The sequence below is a fragment of the Pectinophora gossypiella genome, chromosome 12, assembly GCF_024362695.1.
Source record: "Pectinophora gossypiella chromosome 12, ilPecGoss1.1, whole genome shotgun sequence".
NCBI lineage: Eukaryota > Metazoa > Arthropoda > Insecta > Lepidoptera > Gelechiidae > Pectinophora > Pectinophora gossypiella.
In genome coordinates this window covers 11,279,681-11,293,258 of record NC_065415.1, presented here as the reverse complement: position 1 = coordinate 11,293,258, position 13,578 = coordinate 11,279,681, and the positions used below count along the sequence as shown (strand labels likewise).

Genomic DNA, 13,578 nt, shown 5'->3' with positions numbered 1-13,578 from the left:
CGCGACCTCTCATCATCACCCTCGCCATTTGAATGCGGTAGTAACATCCTTAACCAACCGAGCATATGACATATGCGACAATGAGCACATAGACGCTGAAATTAGCCATGTACAGGAGGTGCTTCGAAACAATGGTTATAGGATAGATGTTAGAGCCTTGCGGGCAAAACCAAAGGTCAAGACGACCGTACCCAGGGTTGAACGTCAGCCAGCATTTCTTCCATATCTGAAGGGAGTTACTGATAAGATAGGAAACATTTTAAGTAAATATTTAATAAAAACTATATTTACTCCTTCAAAGAAAATTGCACAGAGTCTACGTTCCCCGAAAGACTGTTTTCCGTTTGAGAGCCCCGGCGTATACAAAATAGACTGTAGTTGTGGTAGTTCGTACATCGGACAAACAAAACGGTCTATTTCTTGCCGGATTAAAGAACATATTAGTGCCATGAAGAAAAACGACGTGCAGAAATCTGCTATAGCTGAGCACGTACTGGAGTCGGGCCCTAACCACTGGATCGAGTTTAACAATCCACAAATATTATCAACAGAACGTCATTACATCCCCAGACTCGTAAAAGAGGCTATTGAAATCAGAAAACATAAAAATTTCAACAGGGAAGACGGGTTCAAGTTGTCGAGTATGTGGAATCCAGTAGTAGGTGTTGTAAAAAGCTTGAAACGGCCTAATGTGGTGAAAAAACGTGAGGACACAGTGAGTGCGGTTTGTCGTAGTGAGTTTCGTGCGAGTTCAGATGGTTCCGAACATTCCGGTATCAAAAACATAAACAAGCGGCAGAGAAAGAGGGTAGACAGATATGTCTGCCCGTAGAAAATTATGGATCTACCTACTCCACTCCAATCTCATCAGTCATCCCGTGATCATGGCACTTGCAACAGTGTCGAAATATCGGGAGTCTCATATCCCCATTTAAACGCGGTAAGAACCCGTTATTATGTGCTTTAATTATGATAATAACCGCGTAAACTTAAAACACTTCGGAGTTAGTTTTGTTGAGCAACATTGGTGAGCTGCCAGGCCCTGCTGGTAAGAAAGGTTACCGATGGTTAATAAATGTGGCTGTTAGTGAAGCGTCGCTGCAAAAGGGACCGAATGTTACTTAATGTTATGTCGTAATACGTTGCTCTACAAAAACTAATTTCGATGTGGACGCACCAAAATATAATTCTTAGTGTAGTTTTAGATGTGTCTTTTATATGACCAGTGTTATAACAAGAAAATATTTTTGTACAAAACAAAGCAATAACCCCCCTAATGTTTAAGTCAAACACCAAACGTGGTTCCGAATGGGAACAATAGTTGTATGAATATTATTTCAATAGGTGCATTTACTTTTGGTCTTGACTGTACTTACGTTTGTGAATTTATATTGTTAAAAGACGCGAAGACGTAAGTTATTTTTCGGTTGTACTGTATATTGTTAATAAGATTATTTTTACGGCGAGAAAGCCGAATAGAATCTCAAGTTTTAATTTTTATTAGAGATTGTAATTCTAAACTAGAACTTATGTAAGCACAATAAGAGCCATTTAGGTAGCTAGATAAAAAAATAAATACTTAATTTAGATACACTTACGTGTGTACTTAACGAATAATAAATAACCTCAGAGCTTAGAAGTGTTGTAAGTTAGAAAGATTTGAAGCCATTATTTTCAAATACTTTGGAAATCATCAGACTAGAAATGTGTTCTCGTTAGTTTTAAGACTCCGTTTGTACGATGTGATCTGAATTTAGAGATATGATTGAATTGAGTTCACTGAGTGATTAAGATGTTTATTGTGATTGATTACACATTGTAATGGATTGTATTGCATTGTATAACTTTCGAAGGTTCAGGCAGTATTCCCACCGCTATTGTAAGTTTCAAAATTCCCGTACGTGTTCGTTCGTTTTTATTATTGAATTCCAAAATTTGCAACATTCTTTGACAAGTAGACTCTAAATTAATATTCTAACAATTACTTTTTATACAAAACGTGATACCTATTTTAGGTTTAATCATATATTTTTGTACTTAAAAGTGTACCTACTTAATATTGCAAAGAGTACTTAATTTTCTCTACTTATTGGAGTCCCTTTTGTTTTTGCATGGATAATAAAGAATACCTTCGCTTAGTTATGCAATGCCGGTGATTTTTTAGTATTGGATGTTGTCAAGTACAATGAATTTAGCAGTAAGCTTACCCGGTTGTTCTAACGTTAGCCGACTGTTTTAGGACTTTTAGCAGTAAAATTAGTTCCTTTTGTGCATTTACAATTTGTGTGCTCTTTCGGTATGTGTTCTTCGTAATTTTTAGCTCTAGTCACTTGCTTCCACTTTTATACAACATTGATTGTTACACATCACATTTTAACCAAACATTTTAGTTTATTCAATTGTCGCACATTTTTATTGCACGTCTTTTTAAGTTTACTTTTTAAATTTACTTTTGCATTACTCTACATTCCACATTGTTGCAATATTTACAAAATAGATAACAATAAAGAAGTTTTTTTATGGATTTATGATTTTTATTTCGAGGTAGTTGTAACATACCTGTCCGTCAATTAAATGGATTATTTCCAGTGCCTAGTTTCCTCCACCCGGTGACAGGGTGAAGGTTATGTTAGAACGAAAACGGGTCAGGTTAGAACTTATAACACAGATATTAGAAAGTAAGAACAATAAAGGATTAGGTTAGAACGAAAAAGGGTTGGGTTAGAACGAAAAAGGGTTGGGTTAGAACGAAAAAGGGTTGGGTTAGAACGAAAAAGGGTTGGGTTAGAACGAAAAAGGGTTGGGTTAGAACGAAAAAGGGTTGGGTTAGAACGAAAAAGGGTTGGGTTAGAACGAAAAAGGGTTGGGTTAGAACGAAAAAGGGTTGGGTTAGAACGAAAAAGGGTTGGGTTAGAACGAAAAAGGGTTAGATTAGAACGAAAAAGGGTTAGGATAGAACGAAAAAGAGTTAGGTTAGAACGAGAAAGGGTTAGGTTAGAACGAAAAAGGGTTAGGATAGAACGAAAAAGGGTTAGGATAGAACGAAAAAGGGTTAGGATAGAACGAAAAAGGGTTAGGTTAGATCGAAAAAGAGTTAGGTTAGATCGCAAAAGGGATAGGTTAGATCGAAAAAGGGTAAGGTTAGAACGAAAAAGGGTTAGGTTAGATCGAAAAAGGTTTAGGATAGAACGAAAAAGGGTTAGGTTAGAACAAGAAAGGGTTAGGATAGAACAAAAATGGGTTAGGTTAGAACAGAAAGGGGTAGGTTAGAATAAAAAAGGGTTAGAACGAGAAAGGGTTAGATTAGAACGAAAACGGGTTAGATTAGAACGAAAACGGGTTAGGTTAGATCGAAAAACGGTTAGGTTAGAACGAAAAAGGGTTAGGTTAGATCGAAAAAGGGTTAGGATAGAACGAAAAAGAGTTAGGTTAGAACGAGAAAGGGTTAGGTTAGAACGAAAAAGGGTTAGGATAGAACGAAAAAGGGTTAGGATAGAACGAAAAAGGGTTAGGATAGAACGAAAAAGAGTTAGGTTAGATCGCAAAAGGGATAGGTTAGATCGAAAAAGGGTAAGGTTAGAACGAAAAAGGGTTAGGTTAGATCGAAAAAGGTTTAGGATAGAACGAAAAAGGGTTAGGTTAGAACAAGAAAGGGTTAGGATAGAACAAAAATGGGTTAGGTTAGAACAGAAAGGGGTAGGTTAGAATAAAAAAGGGTTAGGTTAGAACGAAAACGGGTTAGATTAGAACGAAAACGGGTTAGGTTAGATCGAAAAACGGTTAGGTTAGAACGAAAAAGGGTTAGGTTAGATCGAAAAAGGTTTAGGAAAGAACGAAAAAGAGTTAGGTTAGAACAAGAAAGGGTTAGGATAGAACAAAAATGGGTTAGGTTAGAACAAAAAGGGGTAGGTTAGAATAAAAAAGGGTTAGAAAGAAAATAGGTTAGAACGAGAAAGGGTTAGATTAGAACGAAAAAGGGTTAGGTTAGAACGAAAAAGGGTTAGGTTAGAACGAAAAAGGGTTAGGTTAGAACGAAAAAGGGTTAGGTTAGAACGAAAAAGGGTTAGGTTAGAACGAAAAAGGGTTAGATTAGAACGAAAAAGGGTTAGGTTAGAACGAAAAAGGGTTAGGTTAGAACGAAAAAGGGTTAGGTTAGAACGAAAAAGGGTTAGGTTAGAACGAAAAAGGGTTAGGTTAGAACGAAAAAGGGTTAGGTTAGAACGAAAAAGGGTTAGGTTAGAACGAAAAAGGGTTAGGTTAGAACGAAAAAGGGTTAGGTTAGAACGAAAAAGGGTTAGGTTAGAACGAAAAAGGGTTAGGTTAGAACGAAAAAGGGTTAGGTTAGAACGAAAAAGGGTTAGGTTAGATCGAAAAAGGGTAAGGTTAGATCGAAAAAGGGTTAGGTTAGATCGAAAAAGGGTTAGGTTAGATCGAAAAAGGGTTAGGTTAGAACGAAAAAGGGTTAGGTTAGAACGAAAAAGGGGTAGGTTAGAACGAAAAAGGGGTAGGTTAGAACAAAAAAGGGGTAAGTTACCCACAATGCGTGTAAAAAAAAAGACATAGAGCTAGTTAAGTCCTGTCAAATTAGGTTATAATTAAGTTGGTGGTTACCCGAATCGGCACCTATATTGAATAAAAGTGACTTTAAGGATCGAAATCTTTATTAACCATACAATAAAATTACACAATCAATCAAAATTACCAATTCATTCTTAAAACAATAAAATAGTACACAATAAAGTGGTTAGAAGTTTTAAAACAAGGAAGCCGAGGCAATGAAATGTCGATTAGAGCTAAAGTAATACGAAAGTGAAAAAGATAGTACATTTTATAAGACACAAGAGACATTCATTAACACAGTAAAGATATTTGTAGATGTATTTAATGATCAAAGTGACGACATGACGGAATGTTTGTAAGACATGCTCAAAATACCTTTACTGTCTCAATAATTTTCAAGGATAGTGTTAGAAATCGCGAAACACATTTAACGACCTCAACTTCTCTTAGTTCGTCAAAAATAAGCTGTTCAAAAATGCCAATACAAATCGTATATTTATTGTCATACAGGGGGTATAGAAGTGAATATCAAGTTAACAATAAAATATGTCGTTTGATAAAACGACGAATTGGAAAACCTAATTACTTTACGTAATAAATTGGTTACAATACAGATTATTTTACGGAGTTTGAGAATTGAAAACTAAAATATTGAGACAGAGTACAAGGTTGAGAAAACTAGTTTATTAGAACCTCCATAAAATGATCCGTAGTGTTCTTAAAAGCTACCTAACTAATTGTAAAGATCACAATATTCAGTCAAAATGCTAAAACGACATTCTATGAGGTCCGAGCATCGCATGATGCGTACTTGTAAAACTACCCCAAGTCAAGTTCATTGTATATTATAGTTGATATCAAGTTATCTGATTAGCGAATTGAGATTCAGTAAAGATTTGGCTGCCTTCGAGTCGGTGGGTTGTTTTTTCTTCGCCGGGTCCAGCATGAAGCACTTCCAAAGGCTGTAATAGAAAAAGAAAATAATTATAAGACTTTAGAGATAAAAAAAATATATAATAATGTTAGCGTTTTCCTAAATTTCGATACCGCTTAAATTATAAAGTACACCACTGAATTTGAGCAGTTTGAATTTATGTTTGGGCCACAGATAATTGATATAACATGTAGATAACGGTCCCGTAACTGTGCACCTCTGGCCACCTATGCTATGCTAAGTTACGTCATAAATGAAGTCGCGACTGACCGCAGCGTCTCGTCGGCGCCGGCGGACACCACGGCCTGTCCGTCGGGCGACATGGCCATGTGCAGCACGCGCGCCATGTGCCCGGTCAGCTCGCACACGCGCGTCATCAGCGGGTACTTCCATATTACCAGCTGGTTGTTGGCGTACCCGTGCCCGGAGATCAGCTCCTTGTAGTGCGTGCTCCACAGGATCGAGCATACCTGGTGGGATATTAAAAAAAATGTGGTTCGTGTTCGTTAAACAGCTTTTATGTGACCACAATTCTGCCAACGTCACGTCATGAAATATAAAAAAATAGTTTTTTGTGAGGTGCTTGCATGGTTTTCATTATAAGGCAACAAACAATATTCACATATGACCGGGATCAATAACCTTGAACGTTGTGGTTAAGACCTACTAATATTATAAATGTGTAAGTTTGCAGACAAAGAGTTAAGACAAGGAAAAAATTACATGATAAAAAATTATAAACACAAAACCAATAACAAAAACCTAACATAATTCACAAAATATATTTTTTTAATAAAATTTGAGAATCAATATTTGATTATTTTAACGTGACTTATTGTAGATATTAGCCGCAGATGGCATTAACTACTTGGCCGAACAAAACAAGATTTGATAGGTATATCCATGTTAAGACAAATCTCGCAAATGTCACTCTCGATCACTGGTTATGACTGCTTATGACTGACCTGTGACTTGGTGTCGACGGTGTTGATGTTGGCGCCGGTGTTGACGTTCCAGATGCGTATGGTGCGGTCGGCCGTGCCGCCGCCCGACGCCAGCACGCCGCTGCTCCACGGACACCACGCCAGGCCCTTCACCGCCGCTAGGTGTTGGCTGCCAACAAATCATACAGAGTGTAAGTGACACCATATCAAATACTGGGGGATGATTCACCTTATCTTTATCTCCCTAACATTACCCCGTTTTTCACACGGGCTGCTTACCTAACCTGAAGATTTGACAGGTGCGGTTTTCATACAGAAGCGACTGCCTGTCTGATCCAACCCGCGAAGGCAAACCAATCCAATACAGGTTAGGTCACATACCTTCGAAAAATGCATTTCTCGGGAATGTGGGTTTCCTCACGATGTTTTCCTTCACCGCTGAGTACGTGATAATCATTTATAACGCAAACGTGACTTCGAAAACAAAGTCGACAATCATTGATTTAGGCCTGTGCTGGATTCGGACCTGCGACCGCGAAGTGAAAGGCAAGCGTTCTACCAGCTGGCCTACCACGGCTGCATCTCATGATTTTGAGTTAATATCAATGCTTCCGGCATTTTATAACACCCAAATTAAAACAGAAATGAAAGAACTTCCAAGCTGCTTAAAACTGGTCATCCTTTTACCATAGAATAAAGAATAATACTGCATATAGAATGGTATTTTGAATGGTTTTTAATGGTATGGTGGTGGTATCTTACTTGAAGGAGTAGATGTGCTGGCCCTGCGAGTAGTGTTGCCCCTGTACCAGCGGCCAGATGTTCAGTAAGTTGTCGTTCCCGCCTGACGCTAAGTATCTGCCGTCTGGAGACCACTTCAACCCGCATACCTAACCGAACAGAGTATTCTCTAAAATATTTGATACTTAATATCCCTAGCGTTATGTATGAAAATTCGACAGGTCATGCTTTTCACAGAAGCGACACCCTGTCTAACCCACGAAGGGAAATCCGACCCATCACTTACCTCTGAAACATATTTCTCTGGAGTGTGGGTTTCTTCACGATATTTTCCGTCACCACTGAGCATGTGATAATGATCCAAACATGAATAACAATTTGGGTTAAACACGTGCTTTTTTTGAACCTGCGACCTTACAGTGTGAGTCAAGCGTTCTTACAAGTGGGCTACCATGACTCTGAACTAAATTAGGTGTAATAATTTAGGCCTGCTTTTATTAAGCGAGAGAACATCTGTCTCTTTCTGTGCAGTACTGTAAGAGAGTGACGGGTGACGAATGTCGAGGCGAGAAAGAGTCGCGCGCTTACGATGCTAAGCCCGCTGGTAGCCTTATACCGGTGGGATTTAAAAACCTTTCACATCGAAAGTCGGACTGTGTGAACAGAATGAAGCACATACCTCCTGCGTGTGCCCCTGCAGCGTGGCGACGGCGTGGTCGCGGGCGCGCACGTCGTGGTGCACGATGTTGCCGTCCCGTGCGCCGCTCGACATGATGTACAGGTTCCACGCCAGCGAGCCCACGCGGCCCGTGTGCCCGTCCATGCACTGGACGCACAACACACACAAATTCAAATTCAAAAATATCTTTATTCAGTGGGTAACATAGTTACACTTTGAATCGTCAATTTTTACATAACGAACGTCTCATCCGCCTAAAACTACTGCAGCTTCTCACAACCTGTATAACCGGGGAAAAGAAGCTGCAAGAAAAACCTCGGCACAGGGCCCTAGACGTTCTTTAAAAAAAATAAAAATAAACATAAAATATTGATATACAATTGAGTAATTTAGCTGCCTAATATCTGTTCTCAGACAGTTAATCCCATGCATTCATATCTTCTAAATAATCACTAACTTTATAATAACCTTTTTTGTAAAGTTTTTGTTTAACTACTGTCTTAAAGCAGATACAGGCTGTTACTCACATATAACATTTTTTTTAATTGTTCTTACTAACACTAGATTAAGTTGTTTATTGCTTTTTACTAACCTCTATGGAACATAATTAAAACACATAATAACGGGTTCTTACCGCGTTTAAAGTAGGGATATGAGACTCCCGATATTTCGACACTGTTGCAAGTGCCATGATCACGGGATGACTGATGAGTGTCGAAATATCGGGAGTCTCACATCCCTACTTTAAACGCGGTAAGAACCCGTTATTATGTGTTTTAATTATGATAATAACCGCGTAAACTTAAAACACTCTATGGAACATGTCCGAAATAAACTCTTTAATTATTTATACATAAGCTCACGGCTTCGGGTAGTCAGAGATACATCCATAGCAAGATGAATTAAGTACCCATTCTACAATTTATTTTTCAGGTAATCAACAGCTTATATAGTATACATAGTGGTGACATTTTAAGTAACAACAAAGACAATTATAGATTACCCCGGGTTACATATAAGATGTGGTATCACTTAGTTTACCAATAATCACTATTTAGGACACTCGTACTTTGGACGCGTTTTCGTCCAAATACGGTAGAACATGAAGTCCTAAACGTAAGTTTATTTTTAGGACATGAAACTCAAGAAACATAAAACTGTTTACAAATATTTCACTGGGCTCAGTGACTGAACTGTTGCTCTTTGATTGTACATCCATCGCAAGATGAACTAAGTACCCACACCTTACTGAGTTTTCTGTTAGAGCAATATTATACAACAGGTGGTGGAATATTTATTACATAATATTTATTTTTATATACTGTTCTACTCACTCTTAGCCTCTTCAGTCTCTCACAGTCCCACAGCTCGACAGTGGCGGCGGAGGTGCCAACAGCCAGGTGTGACGCGCCTCCCTGCACCCACGCCACAGAGCACACAGTCTCCGAGCCTTCGAGAGACAGTAGCTGCTCAATCTGCCCCGTACCAGCGTTCCACAGATACACGGAGTTGCCTAATGCCACTGCTAGGATATTTGACTGGCTCCAGTCCACTAGGTTTAGATCTGGAAAACAATTTAGATCATTAGAATGTCATGTAGTTGGGAGGATGAACATGTAGAATAGAAATAGAATAGAAAATATGTATTTTAGATACAAGTAGGTATTGGTACACAGTAGGAGTGAACATATCACACATATCATATCAAAAACTTATTTCTCAAAAGGGCCGTCAGCTCAGCAATATGTAATGTGACACTCCGACATTGAGGGAGTGCCACAGCGCTGATTTTCAGCTGTGCCCCAATGTGTATGAGAGATAGATAGGGATATAAAATAATAGATAAAGTTTTGGATTTTTATGATTTAATCTTTCGAACGCCGGAACGCGGATCTCGACCAGACACAATGTAAAATCTATTGTGTCTGGTATCTCGGCATATGAGAGGTTAACAGGCATTAAAGCATAAAATATAAACTATATTATATATTTCATTGCAAGATTTGGAACAAACAAAAACAAATATCACATAAATTATGAAGATTATTAACTATATTAATTATTTACTTATCTTTGGATACAATGGATGTTTATATCAATTTATACAATGGCTATTGTATCTGAGAATATTCTCAGATGAATTTATGAACTACCCTATTCTGATCACACAAAAGTCATTAATCAAGAATTGAATTAAATTCAGTTTCATTATCAGAGTTGGCACGACTATTATAAACGGCGATACGGCTCATCACCATTGGTTTAACGGAAAGTTTGTTGAGGTGTGGGTAGTTAGTTCCACCTGACTACCCCAATCGAGACATAGGTATGAGCTTATGTTATGTGTGAGTTGGATTGAGTTACTTACAGTAATCATCAACAAGATCAGGAGCATCAAGTATCCTCTCAGGTGCTTGTGGAATGTATCTTGTTGTGTTCTTCACTGAAGACGGAACTTTGGCCTGTAAAAACATTTTATATAAAGCTACTAAGCTTTAAACTAGCAGTAAAAAATAGTAGTAGTTTAAAGTAGTAGTAGCTTTTTCGTAGGCTCTTCTAGAAATATCTAGAAAATCAATTTGTAGATGATATCAAATATTTGAATAACTACTTTATTAACTTTAATAATGGGAGTTATTGCAATAGCTTGTATTTCAAAATTATTTGTTTATGGTTATGATTTATTTGTTTATGAACATAGTTTGTATGTCCACAAGAAAACCAATTTTCATGCTTTGAATTTACTATTTTGGTGCAGTAATAGGGTATTTGACTGGGTGAAAGAAAAAATAAAAAATGCTAATATAGAAATTTGAAATCAATCTCTTTTTACTTTTCGACTTATATTCGAATTTTATTTATGAATTAAGATCGTTTTTTTTATGACGTCATGGGACAGTATTTCCATATCGTCCCTTAGCTTACAACACCGCTCAAGTCGAAAATTGGCGGTTTTTACATATTAATGCCATTGGATGAAGAAAATAAAGGTTAAAATAAAGTAAATCGTCAAAATAAGTATAAATAATTATTTATTAACCGCTAACTAGAGTATGTATTAAGTAGCAATAAAAAAATCTACAGATATTTTAAATAAGACATTTTATTTCGTCTCCTGTAAAGTTGGTAAAATAGACTTAAGCGGTGTTGTAAGCTAAGGGACGATATGAACTCTGAAGAAAACTTTCGTTTTGATATTTCGTAAAAAATATCTCTTTTGACTATGTTGCCAAGTAGCCTATTGATCAAATTATGAACATTTTGATGACAATGTATGGAGTCTAAGGAGTTACTTAATAACACAAAATACATGGAATTGAGATAGATACTAAAAACCATAGTCAATTTAAAGTGTTAGTAACCAGAACACCATATTTACCAATCTAGAAGAATTCTAAACACCAATTTAAAATACAACTCTTGCAAATTAACTAGTCAATTCACTGGTAGGAAACTCTGTAGGTGTGAGATGTTTAGTTATTTTGCATGGGTTATACAATATTTTGCAGTTTGTAAGTAAAAGCAGTGAATACCTGTGAATACACAACCCTGAGTCTGTTCTGGTAGCCCTCAGGGGCTGCGGGGGCCTTGCATGTGTACTGCAGCAGTCTCCCGGGCTCAGTGTCGGTCAGGGCACGGCCCAGAGCCTCGCTGGCTGCCGTCTTAGCCACCACCTCCTCTCCTTTGTCTTCTTCACGTGTCATCTGTAGGACGAAGTTGATGTTTTCTTTAGTTTAAGTCAATAGGGTACATAAATATACATACTCACACACTTAAAAAAATTATGTACCTATACAATACACACACAAATATTACTGACACTAGTATGCGAAACTTGTAATAAATTGTTCATAAATGTATACTTGGGGCCCATGTTAAAAAAATGGACTTTGACACAATTTCTAAAAAAAACGAAATACAAAATTTTGGCTTTCATACTAATTTTGTATAAAATTATGTTGGATGAAGTGTAAATAATTTATTTTATTTAATTATGCATACCATGTAGTGACACAAGTCATAGTTGGAGTTGCTTCTTGACGGGATGAACCTGTCAGCCTTATTTGGAGTCTTGGATGCTTTGTTTGGTGTGGGGGTCTTTGACCGACCTGTAATTATTAAAACACAATGAAAGTTTGAATCGTGGGCAACAGTACTTTTTTATTAACTTTGTATTTGTTCTTTATTGTAGACAGATCTTTGGACGTTGGCTTTTGTAAGCTACATTAATATACTAATGTTATACTAAGCTAACACTTAACGTAAGATTTCGTTTAAACTGCAAATAAAACAATACAGCTCACTAAGGAAGACAAAGAACTTCCATCTAAAACTGATGAGAGCACAGAATTAAAAAAAAAAACATACCTGGAGATTTGTTCTTAGAAGGAGTTTTAGACTTCGACTTCTTCTCATTCCTAGTCGGGGTCTTATTACTAGAGAGCACACTGTTATTGCAGCTTTGGTTGGCCGATACCGATAACTTCTGCATAGATTGGTTGCATACACTTATGTTATTAGAAATGTTTTGTTGAGACGCACTCAGAGCAGGATTGATATTCTCACTGCCTGTCTTCTTAGCCCATCTCTGCAGAGGCCCACGCGTAATAGGCCCATCCATAGTAGCTAAACTCTTTATTTCATTCAAATAATTAAATTGTGCCATGCTTCTACAACACAACGCAACAGAATTTTACCACTACGTAAAGTCCTTGTCGGTGTCAAATCTAAATCGGAAACCTCTATCGCTATTGCTAATTGTCTTACATTTATTGAATATAAATTATTTATTGCAAAAAGCGAAATAAATTTCACTAGCAAGCAATACACTTGACAGTTTTAAAAAAGCCGTTGAAATTTGAAATAGGGATGTGATTATTCTATTTCTGTAGCAGCTAGAAATTATATCATGTTATGTCAATGTTTTAGCTACTATTGTTCATCGTATCAGTTATAGGTTTTTGATCTTATGTTTATTTTGGTTTTATCCCAATTATGAATTTGTTAAATAGATGAACTCCTTAAATGCTTGACGTTAGTTATATTTTATGTACCAGTTAAATATTCGTGTTATGTAACTGTTACTGCTTTTGTAGTATATTGTTGCCAACACTAGTTATCTTTATTTTTCGTTGTCCATAGGATAAGGCAAAGATCATGAGACCATGCCGCCTACATCAGTAAGCTTTATCTCTACAACTAGGGTTTTTGTGTCTAAAAATATGAACAATGACGGACTTAAGAATCTTAACTCCAATAATTCTTCACGGTTGGTATTTTTTATAGTGTTTTATTAGCCTATTATTTTTTTTGGGATTGAGTATACGCCTCCGGGATTTCCTTGCGAGTATGTGGGTAAAGCAAGGACCAAATACTTGGTCTTTGGGGTAAAGGGTGGTAAATAACAAATAATAATTAATTAACTTGTATATTTAATGAATGTAATGTAAAGAATTGATCATAAAATAAATCTATTATCTAAACCATCTAAAAATATTTCAATCATTATTGCATTACATTAAACTATGCATTTAAAACAGTTAAATTCATAATTGTTTAGATATTGGGGATTTTTGCAGCATATATAATTTGTCTGTATTGCTTTATTAAATTATTACATATTATAAAAATATATTTATTTTAAGTTTTTCAGAATACATGAAAATGCTGTATGTAGAAAGTAGGAACAGACATAAAATGCAAAGTTGAGCATTATATTT

The 13,578-nt window shown here is 36.7% G+C and overlaps 1 protein-coding gene across 1 annotated transcript; it reads right to left on the bottom strand.

Annotated features, from left to right (window-relative positions):
• Window positions 1-4,643: 4,643 nt before the first annotated feature.
• LOC126371250 (cell division cycle protein 20 homolog) lies at window positions 4,644-12,716 on the bottom strand. The gene is made up of 10 exons (XM_050016527.1): window positions 12,227-12,716; window positions 11,861-11,967; window positions 11,392-11,562; window positions 10,227-10,320; window positions 9,193-9,422; window positions 7,859-8,005; window positions 7,201-7,328; window positions 6,460-6,607; window positions 5,765-5,964; window positions 4,644-5,522 (listed from the first exon to the last, which is right to left on the bottom strand). The coding sequence occupies exons 1-10, from the start codon at window positions 12,522-12,524 to the stop codon at window positions 5,423-5,425; spliced, it is 1,623 nt and encodes a 540-aa protein (XP_049872484.1). The 5' UTR covers window positions 12,525-12,716; the 3' UTR covers window positions 4,644-5,422.
• Between the last annotated feature and the right edge of the window lie 862 nt (window positions 12,717-13,578).

Coding starts and splice junctions, on each gene's coding strand:
- LOC126371250 (XM_050016527.1), bottom strand. CDS start 12,524: ATGGCACAATTTAATTATTTGAATGAAATAAAGAGTTTAGCTACTATG. Junction 9,423..10,226: donor TGATCTTGTTGATGATTACT/GTAAGTAACTCA, acceptor ATTGTTTTCCAG/ATCTAAACCTAGTGGACTGG. Junction 8,006..9,192: donor AGAGACTGAAGAGGCTAAGA/GTGAGTAGAACA, acceptor TTGTGCGTCCAG/TGCATGGACGGGCACACGGG.